Genomic DNA, 22,548 nt, shown 5'->3' on the forward strand with positions numbered 1-22,548 from the left:
GGCTGCTCCCGGCCACTGAGGCTCGCCCTGCTGGGCTCTGGCGATCCTTCCACCTCAGCCTTCCAAGTAGCTGGAACTACAGGCGTGTGCTACCACACTGGGCTAATTTTTTGATGTATTGTAGAGATGAGGTCTCACCAAGTTGCCCAGGCGGGTCTCGAACCCGCGGCTCAGGCAATTCACTCACCTCAGCCTCCCAAGGCGTGGGATTACAGGCTGATCCACCAAGCCTGGCTAAAGTTATTTTTGTTTAAAGTTCACCCAAACTTAAATTTTACTTTCTCCACAAGGGCCATTTCATTTCCACAATCAACAACGATTTTTCTGTATCAGAATGTTTACAAATATAAATATTCTCTTTACCACAAGAGACTATTCTATAATTCTTTTTCATGTGTTAGTCTTGTCTCACCATCAAGAACATAAGCTTAAGCATATGCATTAAACTTCTGTATTCCTGTAATCCTTAACTGATCACACTAGTTAATAAATATATCAATGTAAAAATACTTAATACTAACTATATTCAAGTCGCTATGCTAAGCAAGGAAAATATCTGGCTAAATTTCCACAGTCTTCACAATAATTTTGAAACTGGAAAGGCATAAGCAAGAAAAATGACAGTTATACAATAGATACATTTAAGAATGTCTATAATCTGGACAGTAGTGAAAAGACTAATTCAACTAAAAGTAGTTAATCTAACAAATTTTATAAATATTCTCTCTCAGAGTATCTTCTCTCTCGGAAAGCAGAGGAAATGCTAAACCCAATGCCAACCTAATATAGGGGAACTACTTTGTAAAGAAGAGATGGGAACTTTGGAAGAAAGAAATCATGACATCTTAATATTGGGGATACTAAGAAATGAACACTGAGCATAGTGAAATATGTATCCTCAAAGAGTTCTGAGAAAAGATAGGCAGGATCATGAAAGAGATTTTAAAAGCAGGAAGATATTCTAGAAGGCTCGCAAGTAAAATTTTTATATTCAAGCTGGGCACGGTGGCTCACACCTGTAATCCCAGCACTTTGGGAGATGGAGGCGAGAGGATTGCCTTAGCCCACAGGCTTGAGACCAGCCTGGGCAACATGGTAAGACCTCGTCTATACAATAAATAAATGACTAAATAATTAGTGGGTGTGACAGCACACATCTGTAATTCCAGCTACTTGAAATGCTGAAGCGAAGGATCAGCCTGAGCCCAAGCAGGTCAAGGCTGCGGTGGCTGTGAACTTGCCACTGCACGCCAGTTGGGGTGACAGAGTGAGACTCCAACTCAAAAATAAATAAATAAAATAAACAAAATTATTACATTCAATCATAAATGACTGCCTCCTAACTAGCTACTTAATAAAAATTTGAAGACATGGTAAGCACAAATAAAAGAAGTCTACTGCTGAAAAGCATGTCAGTTGTCCTTCCCACTTGATCACATACTGTATCTACTGTTCAAAGAACTGGGCTCATCTTAAGACATTAGAACCCAATTTTGATTAGAGCCCTAAGGGTTCAAGCAGAACAACCATTCTTCTGGTTAAATTACTATCATCTATTCAGCATGAAATGTCATTGCCACAATTTTTGTCTTGCTATCTAATTGGAAAGCAAAATAATTACCAAATAGAAGTTATCAACTGACAAAAATACAGGGCACGCACACACAAATACAGTTTTATGATCTACTAACACACACAAAGTAATGGATGAATTTTAAACATATATCAATGTACACACACTATATTTATTAAATACAAGATCTAATTGGTTCATCAAGTAAATCTACTTTTAACATTGCAACGATGCTACATTAATTTATTCAACACTGCAATTTCCTTAGAATATCTGTTAAAGTTTTATTCAGTTAATAGAAATTCTTCTATTGAAAACATCAAACTTACAAGCTATATCCTTTTTATATTTTAGTATTTTGTAAATATGGATTACTCTTTTAGTCAAGAAAAAAGACTAACACAGTATGAAGGTTTCTTAAAGTATGTTAAAAGGTACAATTATGCTACACTATTATCTTAGGTCAAAAACTGTAGGGAAATAATTCACTAAATCTAAAATTATAAAGTTAATAAATTATATTGTTTTAAAACACCATTACAAGAAAACTACTTTTGATTACATATTTATTATGAAGTATTCTGAATTTTCAGATCAGAAACACCAAAAAAATGCAAAATAAATCAATATTTTAGATAATCCATATGACCAATCTTTACACTGCCTATAATTAAGCAATAAATGCTTATCGAGTATTATAAAATCATATTCAAGTAGTAATAATCAACATGGTAAAATAGAATACAGAGCGCCAGGCTCGGTGGTTCAGCTTGTAATCCTAGCACTTTGGGAGCCCGAGGTGAGTGACTTGCCTGAGCCCACAGGTTCGAGACCAGCCCGGGCAACTTGGTGAGACCTAATCTCTACAACAAAAAATAAAAAATTTGCCGGGCATGGTAGCGTGCACCTGTAGCTCCGGCTACTTGGAAGGCTGAGGCAAAAGGATAGCCAGGGTCCAGCAGTTTGATGCTGGGGTGGTCAAGAGTGTGCCACTGCATTCCAGCCTGGGCAACGGTGTGAGATTCCAACTCAAAAAAAAAAAAAAAACAAAAACCAAAAATTGAATACAGAAGACCTTCAAAAATAGACAGTAGCCCAGTCTTAGAGATAATAACTTTGCAATCAGGAGTTTAGTCAGAATCATCAAAACACAGTTTTATAAGTATTTTAGTGTTATCTATTTTCTGACTCAATTAAGACACCTACCAGCATTGATATTTTTGACATGCAACGCAACTTAAACTGTACTAAAAGTTTGTGTGCATGCTTATAGGAGGAATATTTAAGAAATAGCTCTTCTTTTATGACACCTTCATTTAAATATTCTTCCAGCCATCAAAACCTAACTGTAAAAGCTACAACTATAAAATTTCTAGAAGAAAATCTTTGCAACCTTGAAGTAGGTAATTATTTCTTATATAAGATATAAAGAACATGAATCATTAAAGAAAAAACAGATCAACTGAACTTGATTAAATTAAAAACTTTTGTTCACAACACACACTGTTAAGAAAATTAAAAGGCAAACCAGACTGGGAGAAAACATTTGCAAAAAACTTATTTAATAAAGGGCTTGGGTTCAGAATATACAAAGAATTCTTGCAACTCAATAACAAGACAAAACAAGCAAACAAAAAACCTAACTAAAATAAAAGATTTAAACAGACATTTCACAAATTATATACTAATGGCTAAGGATACAGGAAAAGTAGTTCAACATTATTAGTCATCGGGGAAATAAAGTTTAAAGCCTCAATGAGATACCACTATACTCTCATTAAAATGACTTAAAAAGTCTGAAAATACCAAATGTTTAGGGGATGTGTAGAAATGGGAACACTCATACATTGGTGCTGGAAATTTTAAATGATTTCCTTTGAAAAACTGTTTGGCAGTTTCTTATAAACATAAATAACAGCTTTATTTATAATAGCCCCAAACTGGAAAAAACACAAACGTCTAACAACAGATGAAAGGATAAAACATAAAGGAATGACCTACTAATACACACAAAGTAATGGACGAATTTTAAACATATGTCAAGCAAGAGAAGACAGACACACACATAATGTTCCATGATTCCACTTACACAAAATTTTAGAAAAGGAAAAGCTTATCTATGGAAGTATTTCTCAACTGGGGACATTTTGCCCTCTCCTTCCACAGGCAATGATAGAGATATTTTGGTTGTCATGCTTTGATGGCATAAGGTAGGGTGGCATCTGGTGGGTAGAGGCCAGGGATGCTGTTAACATTCCATTATGCACGGGACAACAGCCACAGAGAAGAGTTTTCAGGCCCAAAATATCAAGTGCCCAGGCCCAGGCTGAGAAATCATGTTCTAAGTGATCAGTGGTAGTCTAATGGGAGTCAGTATAAAAAGCGCAAAGAATGAAGGAATTCTGCAGATAATAAAAATGTTCTATATTGTAATTGTGGTAGTGATTAATTCATTTGCCAAAATTCATCAAACTGTGCACACTTAAAATGGATGCATTTTACTGTAGGAAATTTTGTCTCAAATTTAATGGTGAAAGATACAGTGCCTGTCAACACAAAACGATGTTAAGCAGTCTAATCCAGTTTTTGCTTTTTAAAATATATACATAGCAAAGATAAGTCAAACACCATTAAAGACAGGAAAAGCAAATACTATTGGTGGGTTTATGGATAATTTTTATTTTTCCCCCATAGTTCATTTACTTTGTATTAACTAAAAATATAGTAATTTTCATGTATATACATGCACATATATATCTAGTGCCTAAAACAGGTCCAAATAAATGAGGATAATAGAAAAGCAAAGGCGCACATGAATATTTGTGATATTTGATCATAACACCCAAGTTATTTCAAGAAAATAAAAAGATATATACTGCAAAGGCATTTAGAAGTTTTAACTCTAAAACACTGCATTTTAACAAAGTAAATTATAAATATAATTATTTCAATACAAAAAGTTTATAAGGGGGAATTTTCACCATAAACAGTGATATAAAGCTATAATAAAGCAGACTGAAAGGTTAAGAAATCCTTTAAGATTAAATGAATAATGCTATGAAGTAAAGAATAACTCATTTCATTATACTAATATTGTTGGAAACAGCTGAAACAATTCAATCATGTTTAACAACAGGCCAAGGACAATGTAAAAAAGGCTCTGAAGAACTTAGAATGAAGAAAACTGACACTGTCAACAAATCAAATACAATATGGCTAAAGGCTATGATAAAGGTTTTGTAGGTTCAAAAGTACAATAAAAGAACCAAGCAACTACCTAAGCCTGGGAAATGTGGGAAGCATTTACAAAGGTGATATTTGAGCTAGAGCTTGCCTGGTCAAAGTCATTAGATAATTTAGAGATTTATTTTTATTAAAAAAAAAAATCACCACCACCACCACCAAACAATTTTGTTACACTGCTCCTTGTCACATTTTATAGTCTTAAAGGGCAGCAACAAGAAAATCTCTTCCTGAAAAAGATTACCCTACATAGTAAGTCCAAGGAAGTTACATCTACTGAGAAAATACCATATCCAAGAAGGAAATGTGGTTAAGATTTACCTTGATAGAAAATGTACTCTGTACTTGCACTACATCTAAGTTTGTCAGTGTTTAAGTCTCTGGCACCATTCAAAAATAGGGAGACGCACCCCCCCAAAAAATCAATTAGGCTACAGTTTAAAAATTTTATGTTAACATTTGTTAATACAGAATTAATGCATGAGGCCAAATTCCAGTTGGCCTCATATAACACACTAAAACATCTCATATATTCGTAAGAAACAATTTAAAATGCCTCCCCAAAGGGGGATGGATGCTGGGACAGCTACAGCACAGTACTACCTTGATAAGTAAGTTTTCAAGCCGTAAGAAACGCTTATAAATATACGACGAATGGGATAAACGATTACTCTATGCTGCTAAAATAACTGGGGCAAGGCAATAAAGAAAATTCGAATCTTATCCAATGAAAAAACCTGCAAGGTGGTAGGATGGGGAGATAAAACTACTGGAGGCAGAACCTGCCTCCTTGGATTTCCCGTAGCTCTGAACACTCCTGAAATTCAGGCAACTGACACTGAATTTCATCGACTTTATTTACACAGAACAAGTTTTATGCAGCAGAAAAACCCCATTCTGGGGTGACAAAATCGTCTCAAAGACAAAGGGTCTGAAGTGTGTCTGACTTTGTAGAGAGAGCGGCCACATTTCCCATCCTTGACTTCGCGCCAAAGCATTACTGCGGGCAATTTAAGAAACAGTATTTCCCGGTAGGGTAATTCAGGCAATTGGAGAAAAAGGAAAAGGGTTGATGGCAATAAGCTAGTTTACAAGGGAGCCTTCTGGAGTCCTGTAATTGCCAGTGACCTCGAAACTCCTGGTATTTTACGGACACTGACACCAACAGGGGAGCCAGGAAGCAAGTGCAATACCAGCCAACGGTTGGAGGCAGGCGGAGAGAACAGTCACCGTCGAATCCTTCTGCTCCCACCGCCTAGGGTCTCCCCACCACAACGCTCTCGGGCCCCAAAGCGTCCCTCCACTCAGTCCCCACCCAGAAAAACCCCTCTCCCCAGCAGTTAACTCCCCGCGGCCTCAACGACCCTGTCGGAGTGTGACAGGCTGCGTGCACTTACTGAGCTGTCCCCCGCCCGACGCGGTGCTCGGTTCCCGTCCTCCGGCGCCCCCAGCGCCAGCTGCTCCAGGGACCCCCGGCGCCCCCATCCCGGGCGGGGTCCCGCTTTGCCTCTCGAAGTTGCCGGGGTTGGAGAAGTAGTCGCGCAGCCGGGGCAGCTCGCGGCCGCTCTCCAACAGCTCCGTGTGCAGCTCCAGAGCGGTCAGCAGGTATTGGTCGCGCAGCAACTGAGCCGCGATCGCATCAATGGACAAGCGGGCTGGGGTCTCCCCGGTGCCCCCCAGGGCCGCCGCCGCCGCCTCCCCAGGGAGCCCCGGCCGCACACCGCTGCCTATGGCCACGGGATCCTGGGGCGACAGTGAGCCCGCAGAGCCAGGATCTAGGCCACCTCCGGCACCCAGCCGAAGTACGGCCCGCCGCTCCTCCGTCGCCGCTACCTCGTCGTCGTCCTCGTCCGAATCGCTGAGGAATGGATTCACGCCGCTGCCACCACTGCCGCTACCTCCAGGCGCCATCGCCGCCATCTTATCCTGTCAGGAGTGTGGGCGCCTCCCTGACCGGCTCTGACAGGCCGCAGCTTGAATCCCTCGGAAGTTTCTGTAGACACAGCGCCCCTGCGCAGCCCTGGCCTGACCGGCTCGACCACTTCCCGCCTCCTCACCTAGAGATCAGGCGTAGGCTCGGAGGCAAGAGGTTGGGATGCAGCAGCACCAGCTGCCTCAGTCGCGGCTGCAGCGGCAGCCCGATTCTGCAGCCGTCTTCCTGGTCTCCAGTCTCGCGAGAAGTGGCGCTTGCCCTGCCCCCTCGCCCCGCCCCAGCCCCGCCCCAGCCCCGCCCCAGCCCCGCCCCAGCCCCGCCCCAGCCCCGCCCCAGCCCCGCCCCAGCCCCGCCCCAGCCCGCTTCAGCCCCGCCTCTTCTCGGCACCAGAGAGCCAAGATTGAAGGCCCCGCTCTCCGCTCAAAAGAAAAGCCCCGCCCATAACTCCTCTATGATTGGCCGGAGAAGGAAGAAGGGGACGGGACCTACGGGGGATTGGCCCGAGAATTATCGCGAGGGCAGGCGAGGCCGGGTAGCCCTTGGAGGCGTTCCGTGGTTGAGGGGCGATTGCGGTGGTGCCTTAGGGATACCTCTCCTAGCTGTCATTTCAGGGGGCAGAGGCGAACCCTGCCCTGGAGCTTCAATGGCGCTAGGTCCTGCTTTCGCCCTGAGGAGCCCTCCTTCCCGAGATCGGGCCTGACCCGGATAAGCCCCAGGTAAAGTGCCCTGAGGTGTGGTGGGGCACAAACGGTGGCCTCTCGCCCGGGGGCGCGCCGCCCCTTTAGTGCGCTTCACTTGTTCTCGCCGTGTGCTGCCCGTGGGTGACATTTTCTCCGCACGTGGGTAGCAAGTGCCCAGGACAGTAGTTACAATTGAGCTTCCTACCCCTTCCTTCCCTGCCATGTGCTTGCGCACCCGGGAGGCCTAGCGACAGCACCGAGGTCTTGGAGCTCAGGGAACTGGGCGTGGGGAACGCAGAGGTGAAACTGAAAATGCAGCTCGTGAGGTTTGGGTTTGCCTGGAACTGTGAACATCCTTGACATGGACAACAACTGTTAGGTGCTCAATTAGCACTTAGAATTTAATACACAATTTGCACAACAGAACCTTTCAAAACACCAAATGCTGTCCCACCAGTAGAGAGATAAGTCAGCTTAAACCTAGAAAGGTTCAATGACCTGGTCTAATCAACTCCACTAGTAAGTATTCAAGGGAATTAGCATCAGTTTCTCACATGTCCAAAACTATTCTTTTCCCACTACGCCCTGCAATCTTTCCGACTCATTTATGTAGGCTAGATTTCATGGTTTTGAAAGGTGGATGCTTTAGAGTTTTGATTTTCTTTATCAAGTGATAGCACATAAAGTAAGTATACTCCTACACTTAGAAAATCCACGTTTATCTTTTATGTCATTCCTTGCTTACAGTTTGAGGAGGTGAAGGGGATATTTTCCAGTCAATACTATTAGACTGCTATTCCTGATCGTTTCTATTTTCTTAACACACAAATTGCCACTTTTGTTAGTTTTAGGTTTCCTTTCTTACTGTACAGTTTCCAATAAGCACCAAATTACATAGGCAGCAATAATTACAAGTGTCAAGTAAGTTGTGACCAGGTGGGGGGGGGTGCAGTGTGATGCTCTGTGGGTTCTTTGACCTGCCATAGAAAGGAATTTCAGGGTGGATCCAGTATAGTTTTAAGATCGAGTTCATTAGATAGAGAGAAGGAGGCATACCCGATGAGGATGGACATCTTAGGAGAACACGCTTTTGCTTTTGATATACCTATACAATTTTATGCTAACCATGAGTTAAAGGGTGGGCTGCAGGTATCTGGCCCCAAGTTTCGATTATCATTTTTCCACCTTTGATCAGCTAAGAGAGTGGGGTTTTCCTGAATGTGTCTTTGCGTTCCACAGGGAACATGATAGATTTTTACAGGGCTTATTATGCTAGCCATGAGCTAAAAGGTGGGCTGATTACCATTTCTCCACCTTTGATGAACATTCCTAAACAGGAAATGTGATGGGTTTTACAGCAATTATTATGCTAACCAGGAACTGAAAGGGTGGGCTGCACTGGTAAGTTCAGAATCCAGTTTGCAGGGTGGTCAGGTCTGGTGTGCTGATAAGAAAAAGAATGCCTGAATGCATACCCTTTTAAAAAAACCACCTGCAAGAATCTTATCTATGCCTAACCTATACTGAATATCCTGCCGTAAAGTGACATACTACATTGAAGCAGTAAAGTATTCCCTTCAGCTCTGTGGAAAAATAAAAACAGAGCATTCTTATATAACCTTAGGTCAGGTTATTGGTTTACATGTAAAGATATGCCAACAGTTAAGCCTAGGCTTTAATTTCAGTTTACCCAACCTCAGTAAACTAAAATTTTCATTTGAATGGGGCTTTGGGTTTTTGAATTTTTGTTTTTCTTAGAAGTTTAAAAAAATAATGTCAGTACCAAGAATTTGAAGTATTTTTAAATGGGATATTAGCTCCTGATATTTTAATGATAAATATTTTTATATACTGCATATTAAAGAAAAACATAAAAAACTCTGATATTAGGAAAATAGTATCAAAATGGCAAATATTGTATCCTGTTAGATATTTCAGCAAAAAGGGCTGCTGATTCTTATTTTAATTGGGTTTGCAGGAAAGATTAAAGATGGAACCAATTCCTGGAACCAATTGCAGGAATGGAGGATTAGTGAATGGCATGGGTAGGGCATGATTAGAAATTGATTGTTTCTATCCAGTATTTCCATCTCTGTAATGGGGAAATTTAGAAACCTACTGCACTAAGGATTCTTGAAGTAAATTGCTTTTATCATATAGAAATGCCAATTCTACAAATTATTTATTGTGAGGCCTTGAAAAAGTTATGTAACTTCTCTCAGCCTTACCTGCATTCGTCTGTGAAAGGGGATAAAGAAAGTACACAAAATTGTGAATGTTCTTGTCCCAGTGCCTGGTACCTGGTTCACAATGAATATTGTTATTATGGTCTGTTATTAATTAATGAAATATTAGCATATATTGAGACCATTTGACAGGTCTTAAAAAATAAAACAAATGTAGTAAGTCCCCTACATATGAACCTTCAAATTGCAAACTTTCAAAGATGCAAACATGTGCTTGCATGTCCAATCACATAAGTTAGTTCACGTGTCTGGCATGCGTTGTCATGTGGAAGCAACTTTGCCTACAGTTTGTTCACAATTTTTGTGGATTTGAGAAGAGGAGTCCAAAGAGGTCTTCAGTGACTTAGTGACCTTCAGCAAGAAGCCAGAGCTAGATCTGCAAAAGGATGACTTCATTGGCCTCCTTGCTGTGGAACATGAGGAGCTTACTATTGAAGACCTGATGGAATTGGAGGCCTAGGCAAGGGACGAAGAGAGAATAGAGGAGGAAGTAACTAAAAAACCAAAGAGATGCAGGAAACGGCAAGGGGATTTTCTTTATTTGAGGAGGCTCTTTTAGTTTTTGAGGCACAGGACCCAAACATAGAATGGTACCTGAAGTGTGCAGCAGCTGTTTGGAATGCAATCCAGTGCTGCCGTTGTCATCCATCTATGACAAGAAAAAAAAGCTACTACCTAACATCACTGAGTTGGTTTTTCAAGAGGGTAGATAGAATTGAAACCAGGAAGGACCCAGAACCTGTGCCGACAACATCAGGTGTGAATGGAATTGTAGCTTCCCCTCCATCTTCTACCACCTTCAGCTCTACCATCTCACCTCCTCTCCCTCCTCCAGTCAGTAATTCTTTCCTGTTCACTCAATGCCAGCACCTGTTTGGCAGCTGTTGTACTGTACTGCACTACAGCAGCTTTCAACCTTTTCAAGGTGTTGTACTGTAAGGTTAGAAATGTTTATTTTTTGTTTGTTTTTTTTGTATGAAAATTATTATAAACCTATTGCTGTACAGTACTATATAGCCAGTTGTATTAGGTACCTAGGCTAATTTTGTTGGACTTAAGAGCAGAACTAGGAACAGGACTCAAAACAGAACTCATTTGTATGTAAGGGACTTACTGTATCAATTGTTTTAGCAGCTAGACCCTGAAAAAGCAATTAAGTCAATAGGGCTGAAAGGGAGTATCTTTACCTTAGGGTCTGAGTTCAAAAATGCAAGTTGGAAATAGATTTAAATGTTTCCTCAGAGAGTTGTAAGAATTTGAATGTAGAGGTTCTTTCATGACCAACTTCCTATGCAAATCTAGTTTTCTGCTTCTATAATACTTCCCATTCTATAACCATGGACTTGTCTGTGTGATTTTGTATAACAAGTCAACTGCCCAGTTTTCCCAGTAGGTGCATTTCTTTTCCAGAATACATCAAGGTTTAGTTATCAGTTAATAATGTATAAGAAGTAGTAAACACTAGAATATTAATAATTGCTGAGTTCTACTTATAATAGCTTATTATTCATAGTATTGGGAAATTTCCCATCTACTTGGCAAGATTTTCATTTATCGAGGCCTTTATAACTAATATTTCATCTGAATGATGAGGATAACTGTTAAAGTTTGTACCTTAGCAAAGAAAATATAAAAGATGGCTTTTTAAACAAGTGCTTCAGTCACTTTAGTATTTAAATATTTATGTCTTTAATAGCCTTAAAATAACCACAAGTTACATTCTAAATGCCAGTTTTTGGTCGATTTGAAGTATTAGTAATATCTAATGTTTTCTTGTTTTTCAGAGTGTAGTAAACATTCTATGGAACTACTAGATAATTTCTATTGCCACGTGAATATATCTTTAAAAAATTTAATAGTTATGCATTTATTTCAGAGCTTTCCAAACAACTCAGCCATGGCTAACAGTTTTCTTTTTCGCTACATCCGAATAAAATGTGATTTTTTAAAAAGAGAAATACTAAGAAATAATACTGATTAATATACCTGTGCTTAGTAATAATAAAATAAGAAGTTTGTGAATGTTAATATTTTTCAATCACTGCAGTTTTATATATAGTAAATCACTTTAGCATAAAAAGTGTTTTGTTTTTAAAGCATTTTGAATTTTTCTGTCTTGTTCAGGAGGAACAAAAAAGAGAAACAAGGCATCCTCTAGTGGCTGCAGTGCATATTGCACTTTACCTTTGAAATGATAATTCTGAACACTTTATTCAGCAAATACTTGAGTCTTTACCAAGGACAGTATGTGCCTTTAAAATTTTTTATTAATCCTTACATTTATGAGATGTGTCATTTTCAGAGATGTGGCTTAATTCATTTTCAGTGCTTGTATAGTATTTCATTAGGAATAAATAGTTTATTGCTTATCATTAGATATCATTATGCTGCTCAGTCTAGTCTCGGACCTCTGGCCTCAAGCAAGCCTCCCGTTTCAACTGCTCACAGTGCTGGGATCACAGGCATGAGCCACACACTTGATCACAAATAAATTTTAAATAATTATGTAAAGGCAAAATTAAAAGCAAAAGTCTAAAACTGTTAGAAGAATATATGTGACATAAGAACAAGGGAAGTTTTCTTCTATATATAAGACAGGGGCCCCCATTCCTCAGGCTGTGGACCAGTACTGATCCATGGCCTGTTAGGAACCAGGCTTCACAGTGGGAGATGATAGGTGGGTGAGTAGAGCTCAGGCTCCCATCAGATCAGCTGCAGAATTAGATTCTCATAGGCGCATGAACCCTTATTGTGAATTGCACGCTTCTTATGGGAATCTAATGACTGATGATCCACACCCTCCCTCCCCTTCTGTGGAAAAATTGTCTTCTATGAAACTGGTCCCTGATGCCAAAAAGGTTGGGGACCGCTGGTATAAGACACAAAAAAGTCACTGCAGAAAGAATAACTTTGATGGATGGTACTGTATTAAAGTTTAAAACTTCATTTTAACAAAACATATTATGAACAAGATTTATATATAAATATGTATATCTAGCTATATGTAAACACATACATAATTGTAAGGCACAAGTCAAAGAAAAGGACAACAACCCTAACCATATCTGATCAAAGGATATGACTAGGCAATGGGCCCATAAAAACACACAAAAAAGTTCATCCTCACTAGTAATCAAGGGAATAAATATTCAAAGAACAGGATGCCAATTCATCCTGTTCAGATTGACTTAAATATGATGATATCAGGCAATTGCGGGAATTTAGGAATATTGGAACTCTCATATATAGTTAGAAGGTATCTCAACTGGTATGGGCACTTTGCTAGTATCTTGTCAAGCTGAAAATTCTGTTTATTAGAGCAATTCCTCTTATAGAGATGGCTTTCAATATTATTTGTACGTAGAAGACTTTGAAATAAATCCTTCACTATAATGTGTTACATACACGCATGGATATACATGCATGCACACACAGGAAAAAAATAAAATATACTTTTTCCAAAACAATCATTTACTACTTCTGAAGTGATATGATGTATTTTTTATTTTATCCTGTTCTATTCTGTTTTATTTTTTTAAAAAAGGAAAGAAGGCTAATTGTAATCTTCCAAGTTTTTATTATTATTATTTATTTATTTATTTATGTTTAAGTCTGTCGCCCAGGCTGGAGTGCAGTGGCATACTCATGGCTATCCCAGCGTTGACCTACTGAACTCTAGCGATCCTTCTGCCTCAGCCTTCCAAACAGCTGGAACTACAGGCATGTGCTACCATGCCCATCTAATTTTTATTCTATTTTATTGTGGAGACGAGATCTCACCAAGTTGCCTGGGCTGGTCTCGAACCCGCAGGTTCAGGCAATCCACTAGCCTCGGCCTCCCAAAGTGCTGGGATTACAGGCTGAGCCACCAAGCCCAGCCCCAAATTATTTTTTGATGAGTTAACACTCTATTGTTTGTCATTCTAAAAATCTCCCAACTTTACCATAAAACACATGCTTAATTGCAGTATTATTTGTAGTAATGACAACTGGGAACAATGTTTATCTGTAGGATATGTTCAAAAAAATTTTAGAAGAGTTATAGGATATATGTTTTGAATGTGTGTGATTATTTATAGTACTTTTTGGTAGTCCTGACTAGAATAAGTTTGTAAAAGGAATAATGACTTTGCATCTGTACTGGCAAAAAACAAGTAAGATGGGGAATCCAGGAGTGGAAATGGTGATGATTATGTTAATGAAAACTTGTAGAATGACAGCTGGCTTTTACTCACACAATTGGGTGAGGTTAAAATCTATACCCTCCATATAGAAGAATATCAATCTATGTTGATACTTCATGCTCTCAGGAGTTGGAGCATAACCACTCCTCACTCCTGTGCAGACCTCCTTCCAAAGAGCACGGTATGAAAGAGGGAGAAAAAAGATAAACTTCACAGTGGTGAAGCCTGACAATGCTTCAACCAAGTGACCAATTTTAATATCAACAGTGATCAGTCATGTTAGTATATATCTTTGATTTGCTATGAAGAAAATGATGCTTTATACCTTTAGAGGTTTTTCCCCACACTCATAACTCAGTCTAATCATGAGAGAAGTATCAGACAAATCCCAATGGCATGACATTCTACAAGATTGCTGACCTGTATTCCTCAAAACTTACAAGGTCATAAAAACAAGCAAAATCTGAGAAATTATTACAGCCTAGATAGGCGTAAGGAGACATGATGACTAACTATCCTGTGCTATCCTGGATGAAATTGTGGAACAGAAAAAGGGCATGAGATGTAGAGAAAAAAAATTGAACTCAAGTGTATAACTGGGCATGAATCATTTTTATAAGGAACAATCTCTATTGATTCATTTGCCTGAGAAAATTTGAAAATTAGTTTTACATGGGATTTTTATAAAGTCACAGTTTTCAATTAAAAGCAACAAATCATGATAAAAATATACCCTAAAATAATAAAGAAGCAAATGAACCAGTGCTTATTAACATGGCTTGATAGTTTACCTGCTAATCTTGGAGTGATTCTGTTTGTTTGTTTTTTTTTCCCTTGGGAGGAGGCGGTGGGAAGAGGAGGGTTTCTCCTTGATCTTAGGCCAGCCTTGAATTCCTGGTCTTAAGTGATCCTCGTGCCTCATCTTCTTGAGTAGCTGGGACTACCAACTCTTCTTACAGTTTTGACTGGCAGTGTTCATGCTTCACATGGCAAGTTTCTTTACGTTTATTAAATATTGCAAGTGGTTAAGAACATAGTCTCAAATTAGCCAGGCATTGTGGTACATGCTTGTAGTCACAGCTACTTGGGAGGCTGAGGTTGGAGGATTGTTTGAGACCAGGAGTTTGAGATTGCAGTGAACCGTGATCACACCACTGCACTCTAGCCTGGGCAGCAAAGTAAGACCCTGACTCAAAACAAAAACAAAAACAAACACAGTCTCTAGATGACGTTACAGAAAATGGCAGTGTAGGGTGCTTATTAAAGGGTCAGTTCCTCCACTGAAACAAATATACGGTGATGGAGAGTGACAGAATCAGCTTTTTTGCAACTCTAGAATCTGATCTGACATTTACAGCAACAAGGGGACTGCTTAATGAAGAAAAGGGCAGCTGAATTTCAGTTAGAAAGTATTGTGGCCTTTTAATCCATTGTGGTACTATCCCCATTCACCACTGTGGGAACTATGGCCCACATTCCTGGTGTGGTTTGCTCATGTTTAGTATAGACCTTATTTTTAAAATACTGTGGCTGTGCATTTTGACCTGTCTAGTAGTTTTCTGAGTGACTGATACAGAAGGTGACTTGTATTTTCTCTCCACGCCCAGCCCCAGCTCCCTCCGCCCCCCAAATTATACGTAAGGCATGCTCAGAAAAGATTTCAGAAGTCCCTAGGCTTTTCTACTTTGGTGAAACTGTGGTCTCTGGACAAGTAAAAGGTGAGTTAAGGCTGTGTTGTAGGTGGCCAGACAGTGCTGACGTGCTTCAGCTGAGTCCCAGGCTGCAATACATTAGGTCATTAACTGGTGACTAATATAACAGAACAGAAACTTTAATGGCCACACACAAAAAGAATAAGTCTTTGCAAAAAATACTTTGGAAAAATTACCAAATAAAAGATAACTGAAACCATCAAAAATCCACAAAGTAAACCCTGGGTAAGTGGGAGAATCTGACTTCTAGAATTACAGCAATGTAATATTCAAAATACAAGTTCCAACAAAAACTTACAAAGGCAAACAAAGAATAAGGACATTATGGCCAATCACAGAAATAAATAAATAAATCCACAGAAACCATCTCTAAGAAAGTCCAGACATTGCACTTAGTAGAAAAAGATTCTAATCAGTTGTCTTGAATAGGATCAAAATGCTAAAGGAAACTGTGGACAAAGAACTAAACAAAGTTAGGAAAAATAATATATGAACAAGATAAGGGTATCAACAGATAAATTATTAAAAGGAACTGAGCAGAAATAGAGGAGCTTAAAAGTGACAATAATTGAAACAAAATGTTCAGCAACAAGTTTGAATAGGTAGAAGACAGAGTCAGTACAGTTGGACATAGGGACAATTGAAGTTATCCAATCTGAGGAACAGAAAGCAAAAAGAATGAAGACAAGTGAACAAAGCTGTAAAGACTTGTGGAACACCAAATTTAATTAGTAAGCTTTTTAGTATGGTTTACAATGTGAATACTGAATCACCTGTAAGTTTAGCAAGTATGTTTATTGACAAGAACAAAGGTTACCTGAAATCAAAGCTAGCTATAAAACTTGTGGTTTATAACTATAACAATGTATCTTTTGAGTATAGATTCTGGCTCTAAATTCATTTTTTTAACCTTTTTATTTTGAAATACTTTTAGATTCATGGAAAAGTTTCAAAAATAGTACAGGGTTTCATTATACCCTCACCCAATTTCACTTAATGTAAACATTTTGCATAAACGTAGTACAGTTATCAAAATTAGTACATGAACATTTGTATAATACTGTCAGCTATAGATCTTAGTTGAAATTTACTACTTTTACCACTATTGTTTTCTGACCTAGTTTCCCTTGCTGCATCTCTTTAACCTCTTCCATTAGTAACAGAGTATTAGTTCATTATTTTGTAGACTGTATCTCAATTTGGATCTATCTCATATATTCCCGTTAATAGATTGAGGTTATACATTTTTGGTAAGAATATCACATATCCTTTTGCCAAGATTACCATATTGTGCCTTTCTCAGTGCATCCTATTAGGGTTACATGGTGTTAGGATGTCTTACTACATGTTATGTTAGCCTTAACCACTCGTTTAGGTAATGTCTGAAGGGAATTCTCCATTGTGGTATTTTTCTTTTGTAATAAATATTTGGGGAAGATTCTTTGAGACTGCAGATATTATGTTTCCCTCAAATTTTCACCCAGTGATTTTAGCATGTATCAGTGGATCTTGCTGGCAGTAATTGTTACTGTGGTGCTTGCCTAGTTGTGACTGTATATTTTCTTCCTTGCTACAGGTATTGAAATTGTTCTGAAAAGAGGTGTGGGATTCTGTCTCATTGCATTCTGGTAGAGATAAGGATAAGAAGTCATTACTTGATAAAGTAATTCTCTCTAATATAATGTTAGAGGAAAAATATCAATTATATTCTCATCTGATTTTCCTTTGTGGAATTCTTTTAGATACTTGTGTTTAACCTATTTATATTTCTGATATTGAATAACTTATTTAAATAAAAATCACCTCAAGCTTATTGTTCACTTTTAAATGTTTTCTATATATGAAATATGAGATAATACAGCCTATACTTTCCAACTGGAAAAATTGATTAGCTAGTGGTGGTTCTTAAGGTACCTGAGGGAAGCTCAGGTACCTTGACTTTTCCTTTTTGTCAGTGCTTCTCTTCCCCCAGATAATTGAAATTTCTCTTTGACTTGATGAACCTTAACTGTACTTTCCAGTGAACTGGGAGGAAATCATCAGATAAAGCTCAATATATGTTCATTCGTTCCACCAATTAATTGCAAAATTACTAAACTGTGCCTCTAGGCCATGAGGATGAGTGAACAGAAAGGCAGTCTTTGCCTTCAATCTACCTTTGTATTCTAGTCTGGGGATGCACATTAAAAAATAAAGTTTACAGCAGAATTCTGCAAAACATATGAGGAGCTGATACCAATCCTACTGAAAGCATTCCAGGCAATTGAGAAAGATAGAATTCTCCCCAAATCATTTTACAAAGCTAATATCACATCGATACCCAAATTGAGTAAAGGTCCAGCAAAAACAAAGAGAACTATAGGCCAATATCCCTAAGGAACGTAGATGCAAATATCCTCAACAAGAGTCTAGCAAATCAGATCCAACAACACACTCAAAAATCATCCACTATGACCAAAGTAGGCTTCATCCCCAGGATGCAGGACGCAAGACCATAAATGTAACTAAATATATCAATAGATGTGAAAACAAGAACCACATGATTATATCATTAGATGCAGAAAAAGCTTTTGATAAAATTCAGCATCCCTTCTTGATAAAAACTCTCAAACACCTAGATATAGAAAGAACATACCTCAAACTAGTAAACACTATCTACAATAAACCCATGGCCAGCATATTGCTAAACTGACAGAAACTGGAAACATTTCCCCTGAAAACTGGAACAAGACAAGGCTGCCCACTCTCACCCTCCTTGTTCAACATTGTGTTGGAAGTCCTAGCGATAGTAATTAGACAAGAGGAGGAAATCAGGGGTATCCAAATAGGAAAAGAGGAAGTCAAGTTATTCCTCTTTGCTGACAATATGATCTGATACCTTGAAAATCCAAGAGAATTTGTCAAAAACCTGCTTGCACTGATAAAGGACTTTGGACAAGTCTCGGGGTACAAAATAAATGTGCAGAAGATAGTCGCATTCTTATATGCCAACAACAAGTAGGCAGAGAACCAAATAAAAAGCACAATCCCATTCCCAATAGCCACACACACAAAAAAAGAAATACCTCGGCATCTTCCTAACCAGAGAAGTGAGAGACCTTTACAATGAGAACTACAAAACATTGCTCAAAGAAATCCAAGAAGACGCAAACAAATGGAAAAATATTCCATACTCATGGGTAGGAAGAATCAACATTGTTAAGATGTCCAATCTACCAAAGACAATCTACAGATTTAATGCAATACCCATTAAATTACCAACATCATTCTTCTCAGACCTGGAAATGACAATACAGAAATTCATATGGAAACATAAATGATCATGAATAGCCAAAACAATCCTTAGCAAAAGAAACAAAACAGGAGGTATCACACTTCTAGACTTCAAACTTTACTGTAAGACTACAATAATCAAAACAGCCTGGTATTGGTAAAAGAACAGCATATAGACCGATGGAATAGGATAGAGATTCTGGAAGCAAAACCTCAATCTCTCAACCAACTCATCTTTGACAAAGCCTCCAACAACAACTACTGGGGAAGAGAGAACCTATTCAGTAAATGGTGCTGGGAAAACCAGTTGATCACATGCAGAAGATTGAAACAGGAACCCTACCTATCACTGTTCCCAAAAATCAACTCTTAAGTGGATCAAAGACCTAAATGTAAAACCTTAACCTATAAGAACCTTAGAAAATGCAGGAAACACCCTTATCGAAATTGAAATTGGCAACCAATTCCTGATCAAAACCCCAAGTGCTCACGCCATTAGAGATAAGTGGGACCTCATTAAACTGAAAAGCTTCTGCAAAGCAAAAGAAACCATCAAGAGAGCAGGGAGACAGCGCACAGAATGGGACAAAATATTTGCCAGCTGTATACCTGACAAAGGCCTAACATCTAGGATCTACAAGGAACTCAAACATGCTGAGAGGGTAATAACAATCAGCCCCATTAAAAAGCAGGCAAAAGACATGAATAGACACTTCTCAAAAGAAGAGATACGGGCAGTCAACAGACACATGAAAAAGTGTCCAGTCTCTCTCATCATCAGAGAAATGCAAATCAAAATCACACTGAGATACCATCTAATCCCAGTAAGAATGGCCATTATTAATAAAACAAGCAACAACAGATGCTGGTGAGGATGCAGAATAAAAGAAATGCTTCTACCCGGCTGTTAGGAATGCAAACTAGTGCATCCTCTTTGGAAAACAGTGAAAGAACTGGAAATTGACCTTCCATATGACCCAGCAATCCCCCTTTTGGTAATATACCCGGAGGAACTCAAATCATCCTACAAAAAAAGATATCTGCACATGATGTTTATTGCAGCACTATTCACAATAGCAAAAACAAGGAACCAACTGTGCTGCGCATCAGAACTGTACTGGATAAAAAAATTGTAGTATATATACACAATGGACTATTATGCAGCCATAAAGAAGGAGAAACATATGGGCTTTGCAGCAACTTGGATGGATTTAGAGTCTATCATACTCAGTGATATATCACAGAAACAGTACCTTATGTTCTCACTCATAAGCAGACCTTGAACAATTATCATACTACTATGAAAAAGGGATTGGTGGGAAACTGCTAGGGGAGAGGGTGGGTGGGATTGGAAGTAGTGGGAAACTGCCAGGGGAGCAGGGCATACCTCATCAACAAGGGTCCCTGCATAATGAACATTTGTATACCTAACCCTGAATTGTACCCCACATCTTTAAAAGAAAAAAAAAGTTTGGAAATGCTAGGAAGAAAATAAATAGGATACTTTTACTATTATAGAAAAGAATAGGTAAGGAGTTTTTTATTTTTATTTTTTAATGGTACTGTCAGGAAATCATCTGAAAAGGGGACATTTAAACTGGGATCTGAAGGTTGAGAATCCATTCAAGCGAAGTAAGTGTTAAATCACTACGGCAAACAACAACAACTTGGCCTGTCCTAGGAGCCTAAGGATGGTCAGTGGGGCTGACTAGGACAGAAGTGGTGATGGGGTGCCATTATTAGTGGGAAACATATGCAGGGCCTTGGAGATAATAGAAAGACGGGCTCTTATTCCTGGAACAATAGGAAGGCACTGACAGATTTTAAGGAGGGAAGAGATGTGAACTGATTTACATTGCTAGGGAACAAACTGGAAATATTGTGGGGCATGGGCTAAAGAGTGCCTGCATTTTGGGATCAGCACCTGTGTATAAACTTTCTGAAGGACAAGTAGAATGAAGCATAATGACAAATGAAATTTAGTACAATTTGTGGAGTAAACTATATTGTTACTTTGGCGGAAGAGAAAAATTGATATTATGTAGTTTCCTGTAGTTTAGTAAGGAAACCGTTTATAAGTTGTTGAAGTGATCTAGGTGAGAAAAGGATGGGCTTATGTGATGGCAGTGAGTATGGAGAAGTGAAAACACAAGTTTTTTTGAAAGCAGAGCCAACTGGGCACTGCAGAATACTAAATGTATGTTTGTGTCATTAGTATTTAGTAGTAATAAACATTGCAAGTCTATAGTCAAGAAGTTATGAATTGATTTGACTACGGCAGTTATTTTCGGATATATATAAAAGTTGTTTTCTTACTAGGGAGGGGATTGAAGTGCGTGGCAGTTTGAAAATTCTCTCATTGTCTTAAAGCTATCATTTTTATAAGAACTAATTAATTTGTATAGAACACTCATTTTTCTATTCAGTTAGTTGCTATATATAAGGTATTGGTTGGAAGATGAGTCAGATGAGATAAAAAGTTTTAAAAATATTGTGATACTTAAATCGCTTTAAAAAATAATGCTTTAGAGTTAATTTAACTGGTTTAATTAATTCCTAATATTTAATAATATTAATTTGATGGGTCAGAAAAATTTTGAATGAAAATTTGAATAACATAAACTTCTCTTGCATAATGCAATGACTAAGTGTTAGCGTGTCAGTAGTAGAACTTAACTCATTATAATTGTTTACTCATTCATCTCACCTAACTAGATTTTTACTGCTGCTTAATAAGTGATAGTATTATATAAGCAAACACTTCATGTCTCTGGTCTTCAACTTCTTTTGTAAGATGAAAGTTTGACGCAGATGACCATACTTTTTCATCTGTTATTCACATGGTCAACAGACATTTACTTAATGGATCAGCCACAGGTAGATGAATATTGTGAATATAGAAATGACTGGGACTGTATTGAAGTGATCATAATTTTGTAAGTGAAATTGAAAGTAAAAAATTACAGTAATGAATTAGGTGCTACTGTGGAAATGTTTCTAAGGTAGATAATAGGAAGATGAGGAATGAAATGTAGAAGGCTGTTTAGCTACTGCCCCTTGTTCTTCCTTGTGTTCCATTTGGAGAAGAAGGAGGGAGAGAATTAACTAGGAGGTTGAATTGACAGAATTTAGTGAATATATGACCAGTCTAATGTTCATAATGTTTTTAGTTAATCTTTGTGAAGCATTACTGAAGTGTTATTGTCTAGTGAGTGTCAAGCATTGGACCAGGTACTTAACATACATTTATTCGAATCCCTACAACCATTTTTGTAGGCATTGGTATTATCTACACTTTATAGGTGAGAAACCTAAGACTCAGATAATTTTAGTAGGTTACCCAGTGTCAGAATCTGCTAGGGATCTGATCTCTAAGCCCATCTAGAGTAGACAACAAATTGCCTTTAAAATTTTTATAGACTGTGGCCTAATAAACAGCTGAGTAGAGTTATTATCAGAATCCTTGTTATTTATGGAATTTGCATTACTGCCATCACCAATATGAAGTTCTAATCTTAATTATCACTTTGGCAGGAAAGTATATCTTTTTCTCTTCTATTGCTTTCTTCAATATAACGTACACTCAACTATTGACAGTTTAATTTTAAAAATATGAATTTGGTTGTTTCACAATCAAGTTGTTTTTAGTATAGCTAATACCTTTACGTTTGTAGATTGTAGATTGTCACTGGGAGTCTATTTAC

General features: G+C 38.3%; 2 protein-coding genes across 2 annotated transcripts in view; one reads left to right on the top strand and one right to left on the bottom strand.

Moving 5' to 3' along the window:
- LOC103254497 (lisH domain and HEAT repeat-containing protein KIAA1468-like) overlaps positions 1-6,962 on the bottom strand; it is a gene marked incomplete at its 3' end in the record, with an annotated part of 45,927 nt that extends 38,965 nt beyond the window's left edge. The window contains exon 1 of the mRNA XM_021709776.1: positions 6,214-6,962. Coding sequence (XP_021565451.1) covers positions 6,214-6,736 — 523 coding nt within the window. The remainder of the gene's footprint in view (positions 1-6,213) is intronic.
- Positions 6,963-7,251: 289 nt separating this feature from the next.
- PIGN (phosphatidylinositol glycan anchor biosynthesis class N) overlaps positions 7,252-22,548 on the top strand; it is a 154,649-nt gene continuing 139,352 nt past the window's right edge. Inside the window, exon 1 of the mRNA XM_008052575.2 lies at positions 7,252-7,465. The gene's annotated coding sequence lies outside the window, so the exon portion shown is untranslated. The remainder of the gene's footprint in view (positions 7,466-22,548) is intronic.

The sequence above is a fragment of the Carlito syrichta genome, unplaced genomic scaffold (genome assembly GCF_000164805.1).
Source record: "Carlito syrichta isolate Samal-C Ts95f unplaced genomic scaffold, Tarsius_syrichta-2.0.1 Scaffold282654, whole genome shotgun sequence".
Taxonomy (NCBI): domain Eukaryota; kingdom Metazoa; phylum Chordata; class Mammalia; order Primates; family Tarsiidae; genus Carlito; species Carlito syrichta.